At 45.5% G+C, this 25,760-nt stretch overlaps 1 protein-coding gene across 4 annotated transcripts in view; it reads left to right on the forward strand.

Annotated features, from left to right (window-relative positions):
- CDH13 (cadherin 13) overlaps positions 1-25,760 on the forward strand; it is a 1,178,066-nt gene that overhangs the window by 1,049,941 nt on the left and 102,365 nt on the right. For all 4 annotated transcript variants that reach the window (XM_025369922.1, XM_025369923.1, XM_025369924.1 and 1 more), the window contains one exon: positions 3,219-3,472. In XM_025369922.1, coding sequence (XP_025225707.1) covers positions 3,219-3,472 — 254 coding nt within the window. The remainder of the gene's footprint in view (positions 1-3,218; positions 3,473-25,760) is intronic.

Below are 25,760 nucleotides of genomic sequence, written 5' to 3' on the forward strand. Positions count from 1 at the left end.
CCTCCCTCTTCCAGCTAACAAACCCAGGTCCTCCATCCTTCCCATGTGAGTCAGCTTTTCCAAGCTTTAAATTTCCCAGGACAGTGGTTTACACCCTCTCTTGACACTTGAAAAAATATTAATTGAATTGCCTCTCTGTAGCTTCCATCAGGAGTATTTTCAATTTCCTCCCATCCCTGACACAGAGGCCTGGCAACAGACAAAGCACATTAATAAGATTGTGTACTTTGTGAGATCATAGAGGGCTTCTTAATCCAATTACAGCCCTCAGAGGGGATTAGGAAGAGAGACCCATGTGTCACCAGCTCTAGGTGTTCTGGCCCTGGGCATCGTACAGCTGGAGTTAGTAGATCCCACCTTGGGCGAATGGAAATAAACGTTAGCGTGGCCCTGCTCCCTTCCTAAGGCCAGCCTCTCACTGCGTGGCTCCCTCCCTCGCTGCTCCCCTTCCTCTGTGGCATCCTCCACGGCATACTTCCTCCGAAGCCAGCGTTCCGTTCAGGGCGTTCTGTTCAGGGAGTGTCAGCCTGGGAACATAGGAGAAAAACTGGGGCTGGGGAAATGACTCTTGCAGCTCTTGCTTCCCCGCTCTTCTTCCTCACCATCTTCACAGCTTCTTGTTATTGATATCAGTGCTAGGCCTAGCTCCATGGGATATATTCAGCATTCATCTTGTCCCTGATCTTTACAACAATCCTCTGTACTAGGATTTTATTGAAGAGAAAGCTGAGACTTCAGGGGCGGCAGTGACTTGCTGGTGGTCCCAGCGTTATGATGCATCAGGGCCAGGACTTGACCCCCACCCATCTTTCTATTTAATCAAAAAAATAGGGAATTTAAAAGGTAGAAATATCCAAGAATGTTATATTTTTGCATAATCAAAATGATATATAATTGTGTTGCAAAAGACTAGTGCTAGAGAAAAGCACAAGAATTACTGTCATTCATTCATTGATTCATGCAATGATATTTATTTAGAGCTCACTATGGTCCTGACACTGTGCTAGGTGCTCTGTATTCACGGGTGAAAGAAAGGGTCTCTGTCTACAGCCTCCAAGGCAGCTTATAGTTATAGGAGCAAGAACTTTTACTGCAAATAATGATATCCCCAGGAGAGAAGGAGAGAAGGAGGGAGGGAGGGAATTGTCTTCTTGGGAAAAAACAACCAGCGGTCCCCAGCCGAGGAAAAGGAGCTGAGCGGCACAAATTGGTTATTTCCAAGCATCTTGACTGTCTCACTTGTCAGCAGATGGCTGGATTCCCCAGAAACCCCTATCCTTCTGCTTGTGCGTAGGTCTCTGGCTCTGGGGAATGAGATGTCAGACCAAACGAGTCCAAGATTGTGATTAGTGCTGGTGTGGGTGGAGATGGCCCTTGGGAGACTGAGGTGCTCAGCATCTCACTGCTGTTCAGAGGACCCACCCTCAGCATTCTCGTGACCCAACAAGCCAAAGGCTCTGTCCCCTCCAGGATCCTAATTGAGATGAATGGCTGTATTTTCCAAGCATGGCAGCTCCCTGGCCCTGGTTTGAAGTTTACTTTACTGAGGTTGCACATTCTGGCATCACTTGGGATGGACAGAGATCCATTATTAGGATCCATAGAAAGAAGGATAGAATGGTAAATTACTGCTGTGTTACAGGGATCGAACCGAAACACCACTGTGCAGCCACTCAGCACTAAGAGCTTTGCATCTGTTAACTTAAAATCCTATTACTAACCCTGCTGGGAGTTGTTCTAGGTGAAGAGAGGAAGTCCAGTTACAACCAGGAAGCATCTCCAGTGTGTGTATGTGTGCACACACTCTCCCATGTGTGGAGTGCTTAGCCATGAATACATGTCAGCTGTAATTATTATGAAAGTGACTTTATTTGCCTAAAGACACTCTGACCCAACCTGCCAGATTCCACTCCCACTTTGGTGCCAGCTCTTTCCCCAGCATCCATGGTCCTCATCTCTGCTTTCATTTTCCCACATCCACGGCAACCTCTACAACTGTGGTTGCTTACTTTTAGTTGAGTGTAAATCAAATCTCTTGACTCATTTAGTCTTGTCCTTCTTGCAAGAATACCCATTATGGCATGGGTCTGATGGGTTAGCTACTTGTGCCAGTAAGCATTAGGAAAATGACTTGACAGAAGCAGTATGCCCTCATCTTACCTAAATGTCTCCCCATGCACCCCTGACAGAGCCCCACTCTGGGAAATGCCTGCAGCCACCACATGATGTGCTCTCGTGGTTGGGAAAGAGAGTGACAGACACTCAGTTGGCAGCACCATTGTATTCCTAATGTTTATCATGGAGTTTCTTTGACATCCTCTGGTTTAGTCCACACAGTGGCTGGGGGAGGTGGGTACTATCGGCCCCCTTTGCAAAATCAGCTGGAGTGGTCCTCATCAAGGCTGCCCATTGACACTGGGGTAGGACAATCCACCATTGTGTGGGACTGTCCTGGGCACGGCTTTGAGTATAGTATTGCTGTCCTCTGCCCAGCAAATGGCTGTAGAGTCCTTGAGTCAGTTGAAAATGCTCCCATACATTTTCACATGCCCTCAGATGGGCAGGGCCCAGCGGCTTAACTCCACATGGCTCAGACTCTCAAATCCTTTTCCCCACATTGTACTCTACTAGAAACCATGCGCCCAGGCTATACTTGAAGGGACATAGAGACCTTTTGACTTTGTGGCAAGTGAGAGAGAAACATTAAATATAAAACTTTGGTTTTCCTGTTCCATTTGATCCACTGTGATCACAGAGGCAGGGTTATCTTGCTGTAAAGCGACTGAGGCTTGGGCTTTGTGGTCTTGTTTACCAGAGCCCCCATGGGTGTTGGGGGTGTGGAGTTACAGGTTCCAGGCAGGGAGGCTTTAAGCCTCACCGTTGCCAGGGAGTTGCCTAACAAGATCTCAGAGGGAGGCTCACTAAGGTTCAAGTCACTCACTGCCCAGATCACTAAGGCTCAAGTCATCTGCTGTCATTCATTTCTTAATAAAAAACAAACAAACAAACAAAAAACCAACATCCATACCTAATCTCACATTTTCATGTTTCATATTCTTTGTCTTAAAGATAGCCCCCCAATTACACAGGCTGCCTCCAAAGCCCAGCTCCATCCCTGAAGGCCCACTGGTGCTTGTGGAATTTCAGAGGGAGTTTGTGCAAACCACCTGCCCTTCGTGGCTGGTGTGCATCCTGAGACCCTTCTGTCTGCTTTCCAGCCATTGGACTATGAGATTTCCGCCTTTCACACCCTGCTGATCAAAGTGGAAAATGAGGACCCACTCGTACCCGATGTCTCCTATGGCCCCAGCTCCACAGCCACTGTCCACATCACTGTCCTGGATGTCAACGAGGGCCCAGTCTTCTACCCAGACCCCATGATGGTGACCAGGCAGGAGAACATCTCTGTGGGCAGCGTGCTACTGACAGTGAATGCCACGGACCCCGACTCCCTGCAGCATCAAACCATCAGGTGGGTGAGTGGCTCCGGAACCACAGACGGGAGGTGGGCAGGAATTGCTTTTCCTTTCCAGTCGCAGAAGCTGGTTGTCAGGAGCAGATACCATTAAATTAAACTTGTTAACAATCCGGGCAAGTGGGAGGAAAGCGTCATAGCGAGGAGGTTGTGGCTGACGGCTGCAGGGGGCCAGGCTCTCTGGTGAGGGCGGTGCTCCCACCTGATTCCGACCTGGGAGGAGAGTAGCTTCAGGGCTGTTTTCCCAAATGACCAGCCAGGTCTGCTGGCCCTGAGCACAGTCCTTGAAGGGAGAGAGGAGGGAGCCACTCCGGGTAGCCTCCTGCATCTCAGAAACTTGCCTACTTTGTCATTAGCACTGCTTCATGACAAATGTTTTAGCTAACTCCATTTACAGATACAGGTATTGCAGATTCATAGAGGTTCAGTACTTGCTCAAGCAGCCCAGCCTGGTGGCAGAGGAATCAGGATGGAAACAGGACACTCTGCAAAGTTCATGCTCCTTCTAGCTGCTAAATGCTCACTGACTCTGAGCTGTCAGGAGGGGAAGGAGCAAAGGCACTTCCTGGCGCTTGGAAATAGATCATTGGGATTGGTGTTCTGCCTGATGAGGGGCAGGCAAAAATTAATAATAATAATAATAGTGTCTTCAGAAATCTCTGTCTTCCTTTCTTAAGCTCTGCCTGATGTTTAGATAAAAGGCATTTTCATAATGAGATTTAATTAAATGGTCGCTCTCTACCCGTGGTGCATCTAATGCTCACAAATAAAAGACACCCTTGTTGGTGCATTGTTTCACAATAAACCTAAATCAGCGTGCAGATCCAAATGCACGCCTGTCTCTGTAGAAGAAAGTTATTAATCTTCCTCCTCCAAAATCTAATCTTCTTCTCATACGAGATACAAATAATCAAGTACTGGACACACTTACAATAAACACATGTCTGATTTTCCTGATTTGAAACACCTGAAAATGTGCAACAGGGACTGAGTCAACCACTTTACTTTGGAGCAAGCTGGCGGAGAAGAAGCAAAAGTTATTTTCCAACCCCAAAAGTGGATTTATTTTTATGGCTAAGCTTTCCGAATGCCAGATGAACTAGACAAGTGTGTGAAATAATACCAAATCCTATAATAATGTGAATCTGAAATAGCCATTCTTTTTTTCCCTTTTTTTTCTTGTTGCTATCTGACAATGGAAACACGCAATTTAAACATCAAAGAGAAAGTCTCTCTTAAGTACTTAGATGGGAAAACTGGTAGTTTAACAGACTACAAGGTAGTTGGACAAAGGTAGGATGTCTACAGGTGAGCTTATCTGTCATCTTGTATTTCTGCAGTTGCAGGTGAAAGCAGGGACACTGAGGGTGATAAAATGAGTTAAATCAGGTTGATGTTTTGGACCCTGTGTCTCTGCCATTGCTGGAACAACATGGGATGCTGCCAGTCATAAAAGAGTTAATGCAATGAGGAGGGACGGATGGAGGTGTCTAGGACCGAGGACTAGATGTCCCACAAAGATGGGACAGACAGTGGGAGAGGAAGGTCAGGCTGGGTTGTTTGATTAAGACCAGCTCTGCTGACTTGGGCAAAGAGAAAATGTGCTGGAAGACCCTATGGATACTACATATGATGGAGGAATATCTGAAGAACCCACTTGAGATAGCACAGGAGCTAGGGCATCCTTCAGGCTCTAAGTCACAGGAACAGGCAGGCTTGCAGTTCAGGATCTCACAGCGAGAATAAACCAGCTCCAGCTGTTTTCCGTTCTAGTGTCATTCGGCCCATGGTCACATTCCCAGGGCTGCTCTGCCTTGCTGGAGCTGGGGTCATGCGCCTCCCTGCTCCGGGCACCTTGACTAGTGATCAATCGGGATGATGTTTCCAGATACCCAGCACAGAGGGCGGCTGACTGAGAAGCAGGGATGAACATCCTGTCTGGCAAATGAAGCTTGCTACTGGGAGTATGGGGGCAGGCCACAGGTGCAGTCCCAGCAAACTGAGTTAGGAACAGGATTCCAGCCTGGGGAGGGAAGGGGCGCCTCGGAGGGCCGAGACATTAAGGAGCATCCGGGCCAAACGAGCCGTGGGGAGCAAAGGTCACGTTACTATTAAACAGCACTGGCAGACAAGGGACTTGATCCCACCGCTGTGCAAGAGAAGGAGGTCAGAGAAAGCAACCTAGAAATGACTGAAGGTAACACCCATGGGGAGAAGCTGGATCGCAGAAAGTTCTGAGGATCTTCCTGTTTCTCTAGCGAGTGTGATAATCACAGCTGTGGCCTTCCATCACAGGTAACCAGGAACCAACTCACAGTGACATAGGCCAAAGGGGGGTCCTGCTTCCTCGCATGGGTCACCACACCTAATGGAAAAGTCCATGGGAACGAAGGCCTCCAGCATGATGGAATTCAGGTGCTCAGACCATATTCCTTCTCCATATCTGGCTCTCCTTTCCCCTGGGTTGTCTCCATGCTCAGCCGTATTTGCACATCTGTAGAGGGAAGAGGGAAGAGGCACCAGCAACATCTGTCCTTGATCCTACCAGAGGAAAGCAACATCTTCCTTCCTAATCGGTAGCCCAGCCCAAGGCCCAGGTTGAGTCACGAGCACAACTCTCTGAACCAAGCAGAAGATTAGCAGGACGGATTGTGCCAGGAGTCCCGATGCCTGAGCCTGCCACGGACCTCAGCACCCAGCTCTGAGGGCCTGCAGGGGCGGCTACCTGAGGACGTGCAGGAGGCTCGTCCCAGAGGATGGGAAAAATGCTGAGTAATCAGGAACCACGGAGAGCCACTGGCACCAAGGTCAACCTTGTGAACCCCACAGAAAATAGAGCTGCAATGTGTCTCTGCAGCTGCCTGAGACAGGATTCCAGCCTGGGGAGGGAGGGACAATGTGACTCTTAGGTCTGCGTAAGAGTTCTAGCATTTACAAATTGGCCTGGCTAAGTGATGGCTGGACTAATCCCTTTCCCGGCCTTGGAGCAAAGTAAATATGTCCGTGCATGTGCATATGTGTGTATTGCACATGTTTCTCTGGCCTCACTCCTCACACATATTCCTTCCTGCTGGCAGCCACAGCGGCCCACACGTGACCCTTTCTCAGCCTGGCACTGGCTGGACCCCCCCGTTTTCCTTCCTCCCTTCCCCCCAGCCCTTCCCTCCCTTCCCGCCCCCCAACCCCGCCAACCCACCTTTCCCTCCTTTCCCTTTCTTCCCCTCCTCTCCCTTTCTTCCCCTCCTCTCCTGGAGTAAAGCCGGGATAACATCTCAGCTATTGTCACGGGAGCTCTTTGGGAAAAAGAGGCTCATTAATTATTTGCAGCCTTTGATCCTGCACACTGAGAAGTGCTGTCCCTGGGGGCCTGTGTGTGCAGCGGAGGAATGGGGCTGCAGAGAGGGACCAGGGAGGGAGACAGTTTTCTAATCTAATTGTCTATGCTGAGTTACCCAGTCTTCTCAGATAGATGCAACGGCCTTGCACATCGTGGTGTTACTGCTGTTGTTGTAATGATTCTTCAGGGAGCAGGCATTGGAAGAAGAAACTTATCTCAAAGAGAACTCTTCCTTCTTCTCCTCCTCCTCCTCCACAAAACAGGAGTCAGGCATCTCCTAATAACATTTTAGTATCTCTAATATCTCTTTCTTCTTCTTCCTTCTGTTGACTGCTGATGTGATACCTCTGTTCTTGTCTTCTTAGTTTAAAAGAATTTAAACAAGAGACACACAGCAAAAGAAGTGCAGCATAGAGTAATTTATTGCAACAGAAAAAGAATAGATTGAAAGTTAGGTGCAGAATCGCCAGTGCACTCTGAGAGAGAGGATTCAGGGTGGGCTGATCGCAAGAATGAGACAGCGAAGACTCACACCAGGGAGGCTCCCTTCTGGGAGTCTTCCATGATTATTCGTAAGGAGGTGGGAAGAGGCGTTACTAGGAAGCTGTTCCGGGTGGTCTTTCGGGTGCACCTGTGCAGTAGCTGCACATGCTCATTCATGTGTCACGTGTCTCTTTAGCATCTAAAATCTCCACCCAGGGCTGTGTTTTTCACGATTATGATGAGCAAAGAGTCAGTTTAAGGACAGGTAAAATTAAAATATGTGTGTTCTCTGAAGGGGAAAGTCTCCACTGAAGACATCTTCGCTTGAATGAGCTCAGTTACCGTGCAAATCCTGAGACTGACTGTGTTGGCTGTGTGGTCACCACAGTTGCTGCTGCATCCCGAGAACACGGTCACTTCCTTGACTACCTATCCACCCTCACTCCTCCTCCTTCCTCTGTCTCTCTGCCTGACTGTCTCTCTGTCTCTGTCTCCCCACCCCACCATCTCTGTCTTTTCTGACATTCCCTGTGATTCAGCTCCAACAACCCCATCTCATCTCACCTTATTTATCAGGCCCTCGAAACTAAAAGCCCCCATGACAGACCGGGATCCTGAGACCCTGAGATCCTGTGGCGGGGCCTGCCCATCCTAATGGCCACTGTCACCTCCTCCCTGAGGGGGCTCCTTCCATGGTGAAAATGGGAAGCCGCCTCCCCAACCCCAACCCCACCGAAACTTAGGAACACACTTCCAGCTAAGTGCAGCTCCTGGGCCACGTCCTGCCTCGCATGAGGAAATGCATGCCTCAGGCACCACCGCTCCTCTGCTGACTACAGCCAGATACCCTCTCATCTCCCTAGGGAATGCTCAAGTCAGCAAAAGGTGCCTTGATCTCCAAGGAAGCTGTGACTCCAAAGACAAGGGGTGTCCAAACATCAGGGGGAATCTTCTCACTGAAAAGCCTGGGTTATTAAGACTCGCTAAAAAGCCCTTCACATTGTGTTATTAGCCAAACCAAAATGAACAGCAGTGGTCTAGTGACAGATGAAATTCTTCTTTTTAATGACACTATCTTCTTATCCTTATTATAAAGTTAAGACAGTTTCTGGAAGAAACTTTTGAAAAGACAGGTAAGAATCAGGAAGATAATAAAGTATCTGTCATCATCTCAGACAAGGAAATCCCTTTTTCACCACTTGGGTCTATCTCCTTCAGTCACGTATGTGAGTATTCTGTTCTTCATTACCAACAATGGCTTGCATTATCCACCCTTAAAACTCACCATGTTTATTTCCCAGTATATGCTGAACAGCTTTCTGTCCCAAGAAATAGCCATTTCATTGCTGAATAGTGTGCTATTATTCCATTACAGGGATATACTCATCTGTTTCTTTATTCCCTTGTTGTTGACTATTTACATTGTTTACACTTGTTTGCAGTTTTTTAAAACATTAGCGGGCATGCTTGTAGTGAAATTGTTTAATGCATCATTAATATCCTGAAGACAAGTCCCTGAAAATACTTTGGTTGAGCAAAAGTATTACTCTGTATTATTAATGTTTTTTGGCATATACAGAATTCTTTGTTTTTAAGTCTAGTCAGTCAAATTTATATTTACCATTATTTCTAAATTGATGTCACAGTTTAGAAAGTCCTTCTCCTCTCCAAGATCATGTACATCAGGTCCTAAAACAGAGCAGGTTCCCACTCTGTCCTCTCCACATGTGATGATGATAAGACTTGCTTGTGCTTTCAGGGTAGCAACTGTCCCGTAGGTGCACCAGGTAAAATATGCTGATGATATTGGAGTATCTCTAATGAGGAGTGGACTCATATAACTGAACTGGTTTGCTCATTATTGTTAGAAAGAGTAGCTCAGGCTGGGCATGGTGGCTCACGCCTGTGATCCCAATACTTTGGGAGGCTGAGGCAGGTGGATCACTTGAGATCAGGAGTTCAAGACCAGCCTGGCCAATACGTCTCTTCTAAAAATACAAAAATTAGCCGGGTGTAGTGGTGTATCCCTGTAATCCCAGGTACTTGGGAGGCTGAGGCAGGAGAATTGCTTGAACCTGTTAAACCTGGGAGGCAGAGGTTGCAGTGAGCAGAGATCCTGCCACTGCACTCAGCCTGGGCAATAAAATGTGACTCCATCACAAAAAAAAAAAAAAAGAAAAAAAGAAAAAAAAAGTACCTCAAAGATAATTATGGAAAATGGAAGTAACTACATTTGCTAAACCTTCTCCAACAGTGAAATGAAACATGGGAACTAACCCTCCATCAGATTCCCGATTTGGTTACGTTAGGGAGGCAGCCAGCAGTTAAATCCTTCTGAATAGTGGGGAGGACCCACTTCTTTCTCTCTACAATCAAGGGCAACCAAGTAACAATTCCTATTCCAGACATTTTTCAGACAGAACTCATCTTGCCCAGGATCTATAGTAAACAATTCCACAGCAGAGACTCCTGCCTACACTTTGAGTATAGAAGATATGTGTTGAAGAAAAATATTGTTCCTACCCATGTAAAATTTCATATCACTGCTCAACACGTTTTGTGGAAAGGGTCATTCATCCAGGGAGACCTCCAAGTATGTGTCAAGCATTTTATCTGTGGGGACTAAGTTTGGCTGAACATAACAGGAAAATTCAAAATGACAGTGGCTCAGAGCAGATAGAAGTTGACTTTTTTTTTTTCTCACATAAAGTAGGTCTAGAGCAGGCATGGCAGTCCAGGAACAGTGGCAGCCCCACACGGCCCCACACAGGGTTCTACTCGCTCACTATTTTACCATGTCTAGACTGGCACCCTCTTCCTCATGGTCTGTTATGGTTGCTAGTGTTCCAACCTTCATATCTCATTCCAGACAGCAGGATGGGAAATGGGGAAAGAAGAGGGATACTCCCTCTCTTTTAAGGAGACTTTCTGGAATCAACCACATTTTTATTTAAATGTTGTTGGCCAAAATTGGTCACATGGCCACACCTAGCTGCAAGGGATTATGGGAAGTATGGTCATTTGGGAAGCAATGTGTCTTGCTTTTTAAACCAAGATTCTTTACTAAGGAAGAAAGGAAGAATGGATATTGTAAGGTAGATAGCACTTTCTGCCATGAACGCCTTTTTAGATGGAAGCTTTCTACTTAATAAATAACTTCAGGGTACATTTTAAAAGGGAAAAATATCCCATGATATTAGATATTTGCATAATCAAAATAATAGATGATGTTGCTAAAGACTAGTGCTAGAGAACAGCGTATGGATTGCAATGATGCATTCATTCATGCCATGGTATTTATGGAGAGCCCACTGTGGGCCTGACACTGTGCTAGGTGCGGTGAATTCACTGGTGAAAGGAATAGACTCTGTCTACAGCCTCCCAGGGAGCTGATCGTCATAACAGCAAGAACTTTTGCTGCACATGATGGTGTCCCTATAAAGGAAGAAAGAAAGGGAGGGAGGAAGAAGGAAGTAAATAAATTGCTTCCTTGGGAACTAAGAACCAATGATCTCCAGCCAAGGAGACGGAGCAGAGTGGCACAAACTGCTTTTTCCCCTACACCATGCCTGGCTCACTTTCAGCAGATGGCTGGATTCCCCAGAAACCCTGCTCTCCTCCCACCTGTGCACAGGTCTCTGCCTCTAGGGAATTGGGTGCCAGACCAAACTCGGCTAAGATTTTCACAACCCCCTGCAGACATGGGTTTTGAGAATGATGGTAATAATATTGCTGCTGGGATGATTAAAATACCTAACATTTTTATATAGAACTTTACCAAAAGCACTGTTACCAGTCTTCTTGTAACCACTCTGTAAATGAGAACATCTTGGTCTCCCTTTTTACTGATGAGAGCAGAACCTCCCTGAGCCATGGTTAAAGGAGGAAAGCACACAAGCATGGTTTACAGAGGCTGAGTTAATGTGGTGAATGAGAACACCGGAGCTTCATCCACACCACTGCGCCTACTGCTGATGTTGGCTTAAAGCTTTTTGAGCATCTCTTAGTGTAACTTCACCAAGCTTCACACTTCCCCAATCCTTGGCATAATTGTCCATCTTCCCACTAGACTTTGTGCTCAGAGAGAGTAACAGTCATCTTTTTATCTCCTTCCCTGATGAACCACCAGAGCTTCCTCAGTACCACTGAGTTAATTAAGCACTTTAGGCACAGGACTAAGACCTTCAGACTTTCCGTGGGCCTACAAAAATGTCAGGTACCTGAATACATAGTCTATTGCCTCCAAAATTCAAAAAGAAAGCAGGAAAATTGAAATTAATAAATATCAACTGTCCACGGAATGATGACAACTTTAGGTTAAATATAATATTTGCAAGTGTCTTTACATTTGCAAACTGTTTGTAGCTCTCACCTTGCAAGAATGGCAGATAAATTTCAGGTGATTATTAGTAGAATATTTCTTATAGCACAGTAATTCCTAAAGTAAAAGTATAAAAATAATTTCAAACATGTTATAGGAAACAAATGTGTTTTTAGTGTGGGTACATTTTAGTACATTTGACACAGTTTGGGGTGAAGCCACCATAGACAGAGAAAAATTCTTAAGGGCTCAAATGTCTGGAAACAGCCCACTCCCAGCATTAGGGCTGGTGCATGACCAGTACTCAATAACCAGGTAGAATAGATTAATGGCGGCTGGGTTGGGGGTGACTGCATGCACACATTTTTCAGCATAAGTAGACATAGGTGACCGAATGTGATGGCTCATGCTTGTAATCCCAGCACTTTGGGAGGTCAAGGTGGGTGGATCATTTGAGGTTAGGAATTCAAGAACAGCCTGACCAACATGGTGAAACCCCATTTCAACTAAAAATACAAAAAAAGTTAGCTAGGCGTGGTGGTGCTTGCCTGTAGTCCCAGCTACTTGGGAGGCTGAGGCAGGAGAATCGCTTGAACCTGGGAGGTGGAGGTTGCGGTGAGCCAAGATCATGCCACTGCCCTCCAACCTGGGTGACAGAGCGAGACCCCATCTAGAAGAAAAAAAAAAAATGTAGACATAGCTTGTATTAGTCCATTCTCAAATTGCTAAGCAGAAATGCCTGAGACTGGGTAACTTATAAAGAAAGTGATTTAATTGTCTCATGGCTCTGCAGGCTGTACGGGAAGCATGGCAGCATCCACTCAGCTTTTGGGGAAGCCTCAGAAACTTAAAATCATGGCAGAAGGCAAACAGGGAGCCGGCACTTCACATGTCCGGAGCAGGTGGGCCGAAGGGCTACACACTTTTAAACAACCAGATCTCACAAGAACTCACTATCCTGAAGACACTACCAAGGAGGGATGGTGTTAACTCCCCTGATTCCATCACCTCCCACCAGACTCCAACATTGGGAATTATATTTCAACATGAGATTTGGGTGAGGACACAGATCCAAACCACATCATAGGTTTTGTTTTCTTTTAATCTTCGAACATTGACTAATGTCTACCAACCATGAAAACATTTACATTTGGCCTTGTTTTAAACCAATCCCAGGAAGGGTAACCAATCCTAGTAGGGAGACTTTAGAAGGATGTACAGGTCTCTCACAGAACTTTCCAAGTCCATGAAAGTTACATTAAAGAGCCATTTCCGTCAGCCAACCCTTTTTCTGAAGCCTTGATCCAAATTGAGCCTATTCTTTGAACACAGAATATCTGAATCAGATCCAAATTAAATACTCGTCTCTTTGAAAAACTACAACTGCTTTGTCCTGATTTCTTTGGGGCTCAGTCTTTTTTAAGTCATTTCCTTCCTCCTAGTCTGTCGGACCTGGATGCTTTTTAACTTTACAGTAGAATTCATTCATGCATTCAAACTGGTAAAGAATACAACATAGAATAATGACATTTCAGCCCCAAAAGATTTGTTAAAATGCCCAATTTCCATTTTTACTGGTCTTCTCATGATTCATCAAGTCCTTTTCTTTAACACATTGTTTAATCTAATATTGGAGCTCATTCAAAGGAAATCATGAAAAATGATGGGAAATTAAGCAAAAGCCATCATTGACTGGCTATGGGACATTTTATTCTGTATCTTCTAAGACCTTTGGAAGTAAAGGCAAAAATCAGCTCTCTTGAAAATGTGAATTTTGTCATCACTGGCATTCTCAGAAACATAGGGGTTCAAAAATATGTAGTAGCCTACCATTTATTGGGAGGAAGGAGGATTTCTAATCCCAAAAGCAGGTTTCAAAACCAGATTTAAGAGTTTAGATTGGGGTGACTCCCACCTTTTAAATTTTAATCAGAAGTTAAAGACCAAATAATAACATTTCTACCTGGGGAAATTAAGAGAAGGCATTCATGTACTAAACTGTATTACTAACGCTTCATCTTAATTAAATGTGGTTACTGACCTCAGTAAAAGGATCTAGGATGAGGTCATTATTTTGGTTCTTGTTTTTAATGAGTTAATATTTTTTTCTTTCTTAAGTCAAGAAACACAGAGTTTGAAATGTAAATGGATTGTTTACAGTGGTGCCTTTGTGATTTTTAATTAAAGTGATATTCTTCCATTGTAAGTTTATGGTAGCAATACATTTTATTGCCTATTCTGCTGTGGAATTTTTAATTATTTATGCCAATATAGTAGCACAGATGACTCTTATTTTTAGTGGTCAGATTTTCTGTTATGAAGATGCTGGGGGAAACAAAGCCTCACAAATTAAACTATGGGATTTTTAAAGTTTTAAGAGCTTCACTAGCTAAAAATAGAATCCTGGCTTTTATAATGATCCAGAGACTGAAGATTTTCATTATTCATGTCAATTAAAGGTGCTCGATTTGGTTAATATGAAACATCTGGCCATTTGGGTAAACGTATGAAAGACTATTTTAGAAATCAACCACCTTTTTAACATCCATCTACATATGTTGTTATAAATTTGTCATAGGCCAGACTTTCATTATTGAAAACATGGTTTCAAATTGGCTATATTTGAATATAATTATCAGGGTCCTTCTTGTCAGCCTTAGAAATTAATCCTCAGAACCAATATAGAAAATATTGACACATGTTAATATTGTTCCTTGACCAATATTTTCTAAGCTGTTAAATCTACTTAGCTTTTTTTTCTTAATAAACCCATTTGAAATAGATGAGGATTGCTACATAAGCTACTAACATAGCACTGATTGAAAAAGCCACACATTTCAGGATTGCAACCGAAGTCAGTTGCTTAGGGAAAATAGCTGATTTATTATCTGAGTTTGTCTGTCAATCACCAACACCCATCAGCCAGCAAGCACGAGGAGCTTATCATGGCATTAACCCTAACACGGGTAATGAAACCATAGGCGGTGACTCATGTAACTAATTCAAGAAATGCATTTCATCATCTGCTCCCAATTTGCTTTCCAAATGAATCTCAAAGCTTGTAGTTTCAAGTGATGAGGCTCTAAACTACAGTCCTCCTACAAAGGCTTAATTTGGGGATTTCCTCATGCATTCCAATAGCGTTGGCAGGAACCTCACTAGAAGATCCGACCTCCTTATATGGCTGCGTCTGAGTCCCTGCGTGTAGTCTGCACATGTGAAAGGGGGACCTAGGGATTTGGACTAGGGCTGTGGCAGGAGAACCTATCTCTGCATTCATTCATCCCACACTTACAACATACTGGGTGTTTTTCTAGGCATTGGGGGATACAGCAGCCCCAGAAACAAAAGTATCTGTTGGCCAGAGCAGTGATTCACACCTGTAATCCCAGCACTTTGGGAGGCCAAGGCGGGTGGATCACCTGAGGTCAGGAATGTGAGACCAGCCTGATGAACATGGTGAAACCCCATCTCTACTAAAAATACAAAATTAGCCGGGCGTGGTGGTACATGTCTATAATCTCAGCTACTCGGGAGGCTAAGGCAGAAGAATCGCTTGAAGCCGGGAGGCGGAGGTTGTGGTGAGCCAAGATCACGCCACAGCACTCCAGCCTAGGCAACAAGAGCAAAACTCCATCTCAAAAAAAGAAAAAAAAAAAATCTGGATGGAAATCATATTCCTGTGGAAGAGAGAAAAAGAATGAAAGAATTAATAAATACAATAAATGGCCTAGTAGCTGGTGATTAATGCAAAGAAAGAAAGCAGAGAAGGAAGGAGGGGAGTCGTTGCTCTAGACAGGGGGTCAGCACACGCCTCACCAATGCTGTGACGCTGCAGTGAAGAACTGCAGGAAGGGGGGGTGAGCCACACAGCTGTCCGGGGTGGAGAGGTCCAGGTAGCGGTGGCAAGTACAAAGGCCCCAAGGCAGAGTGTGCAGGAGTGTGCCCAGCACACAGCGAGTTGGGGGAAGGTGGGAGATGAGGCCGATGCTCTGGAGAAGATGGAGAAAGTGTTAAGCAGGTTGGTGGGATTAGGAAAGCGGGGCAGTTAAGGGAAAGGGAGACAGAGGCAGAGCACAGGACTGGAGTGGAGGGTCCAAGCAATTGGAAGCACAGAGGGCACATCTATGAGCTTTGCAAGCTCCCTGGAGAAGTGGCGAAGTAACTTGGGGGAGGGAAGTACAGGAACTCAGTCTTGCTCTTGTTGAGTTTGAAGTAGACAAAGGGAGCACGTGAGCTGGGTATCAGGTGGCGTCTGTGCTAGAGGTAAAAGCCTGGGTGTCATCAACATCCAGATGGAATTTAAATCATTAAGACTATGATCCCCAAAGAGGGAAGTGAACATAGGGCTGTGGCCCAGCCCTGGGACACTCTCATGTTGGGAGGAGTGGCCCTGCCTGGCGCTGTGTCGCATGAGGCACTGCTTCCTGAGAATCCCCTTAGAGCCTTGCAAAGAAAAGTATATAGCTGGCAGGGCACGGTGGCTCACACCTGTAATCCCAGCACTTTGGGAGGCCAAAACAAGTGGATTGCTTGAGCCCAGGAGTTTGAGACCCACCTGGGCAACATGGCGAAACCCCATCTCTACACACAAATAGAAAAATTAGCTGGGCATGGTGGTGCATGCCTGTGATCCCAGCTATTCAGGAGGCTGAGGTGGGAGGATCGCTTGAGCTTGGGAGGGAGAGGTTGCAGGGAGCCAACATTGTACCACTGTGTGCCATCCTAGGTGACAGACCCAGTCTCAAAAAAAAAAATTATTTGGCATAAATACAGCTGGATTTGAATTCCATCTCTTTCACTCACAAAAGGTTCGACATCCCTTCCTCATCTATAGGACAGGGATGATCACACCCATCTCACAGGGGTGTCCAAAATATTAATGAGATAATGCTCTATCAGATTTCTAGACTTTATATTTAGCTGCTCTTCACATTTGCCTTTTCTATTTAATTATGTTCTATCCTTTCTTCCTGGTCCCTGTTCTTTTCCCCAATCATTTTAAACATAACTATTTTATAGTCTAGATACTTGTCAAATTCAGAGATTTCTCTTCTTTTTCTTTGGAGCCTGGCTGTGGGTTTCCATGGGTGAAAGGCTCACAGTTTACTCAACATTGCTAACTGTCTGTTGCAGAAAGGGCATCTGCTTTTGCCTAGTCCACCAGGTTGTAGGCACAGGCTTGGCCCAGAGCATCTGCCACGCAGGCTGAACTCATTTCTACTCTTGATCCAGGGATCCACAGAGTCACAGCATTTCTGATCCTATCTTTAAGTTTACAGAAGAAGAAATGGGCCCAAAGAGGAAAAGCAGCTTATGCACGTCAGCGCCATGCTGAGTCATATGTGAGCTGGGCACAAAAGGAAAAATCAGTAACAATGATCCTGCTTTACTTAAAAATCTGATGTTTTGCTTATGAATTTTTGCAATTTTTTTTTTTGAAACAGAGTCTCAGTCTGTTGCCCAGGCTGGATTGCAGTGGCATGATTTGGCTCACTGCATTCTCCTGCCTTAGTCTTCTGAATAGCTGGGACTACAGGCATGTGCCACCACACCTGGCTAATTTTTGTATTTTTAGTAGAGACGGGGTTTCATCATGTTGGCCAGGCTGGTCTTGAACTCCTGACCTCAAGTGATCTGCCCACCTCAGTCTTCCTAAATGCTGGGCTTATAGGCGTGAGCCACCATGCCTGGCTAATTTTTGCATTAGTTTTGATTTCTAAAATACTGCATGAAAACATCTTTCTGAATGATTGAGTTTTTCAGTGTCTCCTTAAAACTTGTGACCAAGATCAGGGCCTGGCTTGACTCTCCCTAGTCCAGCCCAAAGGGAGGTATTGGGGCGGAGTGCTTTCTCTTGCCCTGATGGTCTGCCCAGAGCCACACCATGCCCTCTGCAAGTCACAGTCCTGTTCTGTAGCATGCTTGGCTCTTTGTGTCCTGCAGAGATTTACCTGGTTGCTGGCCCATGTCACCTGTTCCTGCTTTGTGACAGAGACACTTTTTAGTGTGGGGGCTGAATATGCAAATGTTTAACTCTTACATCATAAGCACCCATCCTCACAGAGGGCAGTTGGGGACAGTCGTAACAGCAAGTCTGCTATGGAGGTCATCATGGGCACTGCGGAAGACTCAAATTTGTGGAAGGGATTTGGAGTGGATGTTTTTCATTCCTGGCTGCTCCCCATCCTTTATCGTCCCTCACAGCATCCTAAACCCTCTTTTGGAGAAAACCCTGTTTTGTGCAGTGTTGGTGGGAGGTAGTAACCCACTCCCATTCTCTCCCAATGCAGCAGGAGTGGATATGGGACATGAGACAACTCCAGCAAACTGGATGTTCTTTCATGAGTGATTAGGGGGTGAGCAGAGGTCATGTTCATTGCACGGGAAGCATAACATGAGAACTCAGCTGTTCTCTTTGTGGTGGTCCCTAATCCCTCCCTCTCTCCCCTTGAGTTCTATTTGGTGGCTACTCCTTTTTCCAGTCTGTCCTCTGGCTTTCTGTCCGTTCTATGATGGCTAATGTCAACCTGGTCTGTTCTTGTTTTATTCCACCTAACATAGCCCATGCTGGTTTCTGTTGCTTGCAACCATGAATCCTGACAGACAGCAGACTAGGAATGATTAGAGGTTCTGAATTGTCACGTCCTCTTTTGCTCAGAGGAACAGTCTCCTCTGATTCATTTCACTTCAAATATTCAACTGGATCCTAAACTTGTTTGGGTGACAGAGTATCCACAACTCATGGTGTTATTTGCACAGTGTGATGTACTTTGCAGAGCATCTTAAAATACTGATAAATTTAATCCCAATGCCCAAACTAGGAACAGTTTTACTGGCAGAAAATATGACTATGTTATATGTGTGCTCTAGAAAAATTGCAAAATCAAGCCTACCTCCACCAAAGGGCCAAGTTGCAAATGTTCATAAATCAGTTGTTCAACTCCCACCTTTAATAGCAGCTCACCATCCATTCATTGGCACTGTCATCTCTGAATGCTTGCTTACAGGCAAGCAAACAGCAGATGGCAAAACTTATTATTTAGAAACTTCTATCTGCCCCCTTGGATTTTACCAGGAATGAGGAAGAGACTGTTATCATGAAATTTAAGCAGTGAGGTACCCGGGGCTGGCTTGTGGAAAGTGAAAAAAAAAAACTAAGTCCGTAAGGCATGAAAACCAAAAATTTTACAAAAACACTCCTACCAGTCTCAAAGAGACACCTTTAGTAAATGACTACACATTATGCTCTTTTTGCTAAAAATGCCAATCAGTTAATTTAATGCTATGTACCACGCACAGTGTTCTAAACACTTTCCCTGAATTCTTTTCTTCTTTATCCATTGCAGTGACTCTATGACCTAGATATTATTATTTCTCCCCATGTTTCAGGTGGGGAAACTGAGGCCCAGCGAGATTAAAAATCCGCCCAAGGTTACACTTCTGGAAGATGGACACGTGGGGATTTGTGCTCAGGAAGTCTGGCACTAGTCTGGCAGTTGTGGCCACTGGGCTATGTACTTTTTTTTCTGTTTTCTTTTCTTTTCTTTTTTTTTTTTTTTTTTTTTTTTGAGATGAAGTTTCACTCTGTTGCCCAGGCTGGAGTGCAGTGGCGCAATCTCAGCCTACTGCAATCTCTGCCTTCCAGATTCAAGTGATTCTCCTGCCTCAGCCTTCTGAGTAGCTGGGATTACAGGTGCGTGCCACCAGGCCTGTCTAATTTTTGTATTTTTTAGTAGAGATGGGGTTTCACCATATTAGCCAGGGTGGTCTTGAAGTCCTAACCTCATGATCCACCTGCCTCGGCCTCCCAAAGTGCTGGGATTACAGGTGCCAGCTACTGTGTCCGGCCAGCTATGTGCTTTTCTTTGCAAGGCTGTAAGAGACCAGAGGTCTGTCCTTTCCTGTGCAGCCACTCTGGGGTAGTTTCTAGAGACAGCCTAGGCCGGGCGCGGTGGCTCAAGCCTGTAATCCCAGCACTTTGGGAGGCCGAGACGGGCGGATCATGAGGTCAGGAAATCGAGACCATCCTGGCTAACACAGTGAAACCCCGTCTCTACTAAAATACAAAAAAAAAATTAGCCGGGCGAGGTGGCGGGCGCCTGTACTCCCAGCTACTTGGGAGGCTGAGGCAGGAGAATGGCGGGAACCCGGGAGGCGGGGCTTGCAGTGAGCTGAGATCCGGCCATTGCACTCCAGCCTGGGCGACAGAGCGAGACTCCGTCTCAAAAAAAAAAAAAAAAAAGAAAGAGAGACAGCCTAAATCTTGGATGGAATAAAAAGAGTCAAGGTCAGTTTCCTTTGCTTCCATAAGGAAAACACATCCTTCAAGTCCGAGAGTCTCTATTTGCCTATAGTAAGTTTGGCAAAATTAGGAAGTTTATGATAGAGCCTTGTTCTCCCTAACGCAATCACAGGAATAGAATGCACAGGGAAGTGGGCATGAAACAGTTAAATGGAAAGAAATCGTGACACACAGAGTCTGTAAAAGCATTTAGTATCATCAACCCATGCAACAGGTGGATGTCCAGCAGGCCAAGCCATCCCTGTCATCAGATGATGGCAAGAAGAGCCTCTGCTATGGAAAGAGCAAGCCAGGAAGAATGCATCCCTAGGACTTCCTGCAACCTTGACTCCAGGGAGCAACCTTGAGTCCATGGAGGTCTGGCCAGACTCCCTCCCCATGCTCTTACAGGCATCTGGCAGCTGTGATTTTTGCTGTGGCTATCAGCAGTGAAAGCTGTCATAAATCCATCAACTAAAATCAGAAACGGAACACACAATTTTATTCTGAAAAACAGAAGTCGGAGACAGCAAGCTATTGGGTCTGGTTGTAATTGCACACACAGGGCACGGTTCTCTGGCTTCAGTTTGGTTTGGGAGGCAGAAGAGCAGAGAGGTGAGGACGGCTGTCATTGAATTAGATTTCCTGAGTGTGAATCTGAGTGTAAATTTCTCTGGGTAATTTCCTGAATCTTCCTAAGCCTTATTGTCTTCCCCTATAAAAAGGGGGTAATCAGAGACCCACAGGGTTGTTGTGAAATGAAGGGTGATTTAATGCAGAAGGTTCAGGGAACAGTGCCTGGGACAAAGTAAATGCCAGCTACTATATTGTAACCTGGAGCAATTCGGTGTGGCTATAATAGAAAGTGGCCAACCTAGCCTGGCTGTTTTAGGGAAGTGGATCAGACACGCTGGTGAAAGAAGACAGGAGATGGAAGGAGCCAGGCCGGCCCAGGTCCGTTCGACTCCTGGGGACAGTGTGCACTCTACCCTGGGGCCTGCGTGGACTCAGGATATGCTGATTTGGGGTCTGGCTGCTAAGTTAACAGCACTGTTGTACGGAACTGTGCTGGTCTTGAACTCCTGACCTCGTGATCCACCTGCCTCAAAGAACTTCTCAACAGGGAAACATTTCTTTCTTTTGTTTTGCAAGAGAAAACACTGTTTAAAAAACAAAAAATCGTGCTCAGTAGAGTATGCAGGTTCTTTCAACACCCGTGATATCTTTTTATAATTCTGTGTAAGGAGGGATCTTCACGTGCAGCGGGCCCATTTCATCTCTGTTCCCCATTCACTCGTATTCTTTGTGTCTGGGGCTTCTTTTGAAATCTGTAAAGGTGGGAGGACCAGGGGATCCAGCAGGGTGAGTACATGAGGAGACGTCCCTCGAGTCCACACTGGATCCACCTGGAACTCCCACCAGGGAGTTCACTGGGAGTGGGGACTTGGCAGCTGCCAGGACGAATCTCTAGGCAAGTGATTACTGTTTGATGCTTCACGCTAAAGTTATAAAGATGAAACATTTTACAGCTCAAAAAGTAAATATTTCCCAAATACTTAAAACATAGATTACCTAGTCACTGGTAAAACACAGCAACTGGCCTTCATCTCCAAAATTTATCTAGAATCTCTGCAGTTCTTGCAACTGCACTGCATAAACTTTGTCTAAGCCACCACCATCGTCCACTCAGATGACAATAATTGCCCTAACTTGTCTCCCATTCTTACAAGGTACCATCCACATCGGGGTGATCCTGTTAAACTGAAGCTCAGATCCCATATCTCCGCTGATGAAGCCCTTTAGTGCCTCCCATTTCACACTAAGTAAAACCCAGACCCCCTGCCCTGGCCCAGGAAGCCCCCTGGCTGGCCTTGGCACAGAGCTTCCTCTCCTCTCACTCCTCCGGCAGTCTCTCCTCCAACCACACAGCCTTTCTTCCTCAAGCTTCTTTCCCGTTCAGGAACTGTGCACACATCATTCTCTCTGCCTTGAATTACAGTTGATCCTCATTATTCATAAATTCCATATCTGTGAACTCACCTACTCAATAAAATGTATTTGTCACCCCCAACATTAATACTTATGGTGCTTTCATGGTTATTCTTGGAGGAGTGCAGAGCAGGGAAAAATTTGAGTTCACCTGATGTGCACATTCACAGCTGAGCTCAAACAAGGCCTTCTTTTACTTTGCCTTCTTATTTCAGCTCTCATACTACAAATAAGTGCTGTTTTTGTGATCTGTTTAGTGCCGTGATTTTTGTTTTTATTTTTGTGTGTTTTGCTCACAATTTTGCTGTTTGAAATGGCCCTGAGCACAGTGCTGAAGTACTCTCCAGCGTCTCTGGGCGCAGAAGGCTGCGCCATGCCTTACAGAAGAAACACGTGTTAGCATAACCTTCCGTCAGGCATGAGTTACAGCTCTGCTAGCCATGAGTGCAATGTTAGTGATCAACTGTATATATTAAGGAAGGTGTCTTTAAGCAGAAGTGCACATAAAACAAGGCCATGTCTTGATGAGTTGACAAACATGTGACCAGAGGCTTGCAGGAACCTAACCGTGTATTCCTCCTGAGAGCAATGGTTTGGTGTTTGCATAGTTTTTTGGGCTTTTTTGTTTGTTTGTTTGTTTTGTTTTGTTTTTGAGACAGAGTCTCACTCTGTCACCCAGGTTGGAGTGTAGTGGCACAGTCTCAGCTCACTTCAACCTCCACCTCCCGTGTTCAAGCAATTCTCCTGCCTCAACCTCCTGAGTAGCTGGGATTACAGGCATGTGCCACCATGCCTGGCTACTTTTGTGTTTTTAGTAGAGACAGAGTTTCACCATGTCGGCCAGGCTGATCTCAAACTCCTGGCCTCAAGTGGTCCGCCCCACCTCGGCCTCCCAAATTGCTGGGATTATAGGCATGAGCCACTGTAGCAGTTTTATAGGACATAGCTATGGTGAATAACAAAGATCAAGTGTACTTGCTTGCCTGCACGTTCACTACCTGTCTCCCCACACTGAACCGTAAGCTCCTTGAGGTCAGGGACCATATTAGTCTTCAAGTGGGCCTGGCAAATAATAGGAACTCAATAAATGTTTGTTTAATTAATGAATGAATTGCAAATAAATTATTTCCAAAGACAATTTTTAACCAGGCTGTAGACTGTAGTGTGTCCTGTTCAGGAGTTAATATTTAATACGTCTTTGCAAAGGATAAAAAAGGATTTCCATCAGGGTCTGACTTTAATATAAACAGTGCAAATGAATGGCTAATTAAATATCTTCCCTTAATTATTATTTGATGCTCTTCCTTGGTTTGGGCCTCCCCTTTGGGCTTAAAAAGATAGAAGAAACTGCTTCTGTTTCTTTACTTTCTCCCAGTGTCACTGGCTAGGCACCGTTGGCTTTGATGAACCTCCCTGAGGCCACCATGGAGAGATGGTGTTGCCTGGTTCCCAGTGCTGAGGCGCTCAAGACACTGCTTTCTTGGAAAGCTGATGAAACCAGGAGCATCTGTTTTGTGCTTCCTCCTGGGGAGAAAGGGACTACTCTTGGAAGTCCATTCTTCTTCTTGCTAGCCCACACAGGCAGTATGAGGAGGATGCTTAGCCCTAACTGATCTTTTTGTTTGTTTGTTTGTTTTTTGTTTTTTGTTTTTGTTTTTGTTTTTTAATTTATTTTTTATTATTATACTTTAAGTTCTAGGGTACATGTGCATAACGTGCAGGTTTGTTACATATGTATACTTGTGCCATGTTGCTGTGCTGTACCCATCAACTCATCAGCACCCATCGACTCGTCATTTACATCAGGTATAACTAGCCCTAACTGATCTTATGATCTAGCCTGGAACACTGAGAGCTGGGTTTGCTAACAAGCCGGGTCAGTAACTCCGACCTTCTTACTTCAGTCCAGTTTCTTGCCCTGTATTGTCTTCTGTTAGAGGGGTTTGGCAAGCTTCTTCTATAAAGGGCCAGATGATAAGCAATATAGGTCTGATGGACCACACAATCTCTGTCTCAGCGACTCAACTTGTCCATTGTAATCCAAAAGCTGCCACATCCGTGAATAGGCTGGCTGTGTTGTGTTCCAATAGAACTTTATTGACACAGGGAGGCAGAGGGCCAGATTTGGGCCATGGGCCATAGTTTGCCAACCCCCACAGTACACCCCTACCGGCATTATGGTATCTTCATTTGTGTGTGTTCGACTCTGTGCTGTGAGCTCGTTAGGGTAAGGCCTGAATCTCATCCACTGGTTTCCTCTCAACATCTGATGTAGTGCCTGCCCCGTGGCAAGCCCCTTGGTCAGTGTTTGCTAAATGCATGACTTGTAAGATATGGCCCCCAAAGCATGGGTGTTGTGAAACATACTAACCAGGTGAAAGGTGACCTGAGCCCCCCGTGGCAGCCCATTCATCAACATCCTGCCTCCTGTTGCCAATATTCAAAATAGCACCAGTTGTTTTTCTGTCAACAAATCAAAATAATATTCCTGCATTCGTTCAACAAACAGCCACTGAGTGTGGGAGCAGCATCCAGATGTCAGCTGGGATCTGCCTGCCTTTGAGAACTAAATAAACATGTGATAAGTTGATAAGTCCTGACTGCATGCCCTGTAGCAGCCCAGAGGCTTCCCAAGATTTATGCAAATTCCGGAGGGTTGGAAAAGGAGGCCTTGAGTTTCCAGAGGTCACATCTGGCTTCAAGCTTCTACTTCTGCAAGCTAGTTCCATTTCTTAGCTGTCTCTCCTGCCTGTGCCAACTTGTGGCATCCCATGTCACCCTTCTCCCCAGTCCCCCCTTGGTACACATATGCACACACACATGTGTATGCACACACACACACTCACTGTCATCAGAATTGGGTGCATGTGATCTAATTCACTGAGGATGTTTAGAAGCATGGAAAGGGCAGTTACATCACATCAAACAATTTCAACCTGAGACCCTGGAAGGCCCTCGATTTTCCATCCTTCTCAGCATCCCATCCCTCTGTATTTCTCACAAGACACATCACCCCAGCATGTACCCAGCCTCAGTACATATTGGGACTCCTCTCCTCTCTCCAATTTCTCCCTCTCCTCTGCACCTTCTCTTTTTAAACAGCTCCATGGAGATATGATTGACATGCAAAAGTGCACAGGTTGATGAGTTCTGACATATGTGCACACCCTTGACGCTATCACCATGATCTAGATCGTGCATGTGTCTATCATCCTCAGAAACGTCTTGGACTCCTTTCTCATCCTCCCTTCTGCCCCTCCTTTTCCGTACCTCAGCCCCAGGCAAACACTGATCTGCCTTCTGTCATCGTAGATTAGTGTACATTTTCTAGAGCTCCATATAAACGGAATCATAAAGTATGCCCTCTTTTTTGTCTGGCTCCTTCCACTCAGCACAATACTTTTGGGATTCATCCATGTTGTCACCTGGGTCACCAGTTACACAGAGACAAAGACCTTCTGCAGAAAGATTCAATTCTATGCAGCCCCTACCTCGAAAGAACTTCGAATTCCCTGTTAACAGACGGAAACATGCCAGAAGACCAAAAGGGCTGTCTGTCTTTAGAAACCCATGGTGGTTAAATAGCCATTTTTCTCCCTATTAAAAATAGCTGTTGGCCGGGCGCGGTGGCTCAAGCCTGTAATCCCAGCACTTTGGGAGGCCGAGACGGGTGGATCACGAGGTCAGGAGATCGAGACCATCCTGGCTAACACGGTGAAACCCCGTCTCTACTAAGAAATACAAAAAAAAAAAAACTAGCCGGGCGAGGTGGCGGGCGCCTGTAGTCCCAGCTACTCGGGAGGCTGAGGCCGGAGAATGGCGTGAACCCGGGAGGCGGAGCTTGCAGTGAGCTGAGATCCGGCCTCAGCCT

Source organism: Theropithecus gelada, chromosome 20 (genome assembly GCF_003255815.1).
Source record: "Theropithecus gelada isolate Dixy chromosome 20, Tgel_1.0, whole genome shotgun sequence".
In the NCBI taxonomy this organism is placed as follows: domain Eukaryota; kingdom Metazoa; phylum Chordata; class Mammalia; order Primates; family Cercopithecidae; genus Theropithecus; species Theropithecus gelada.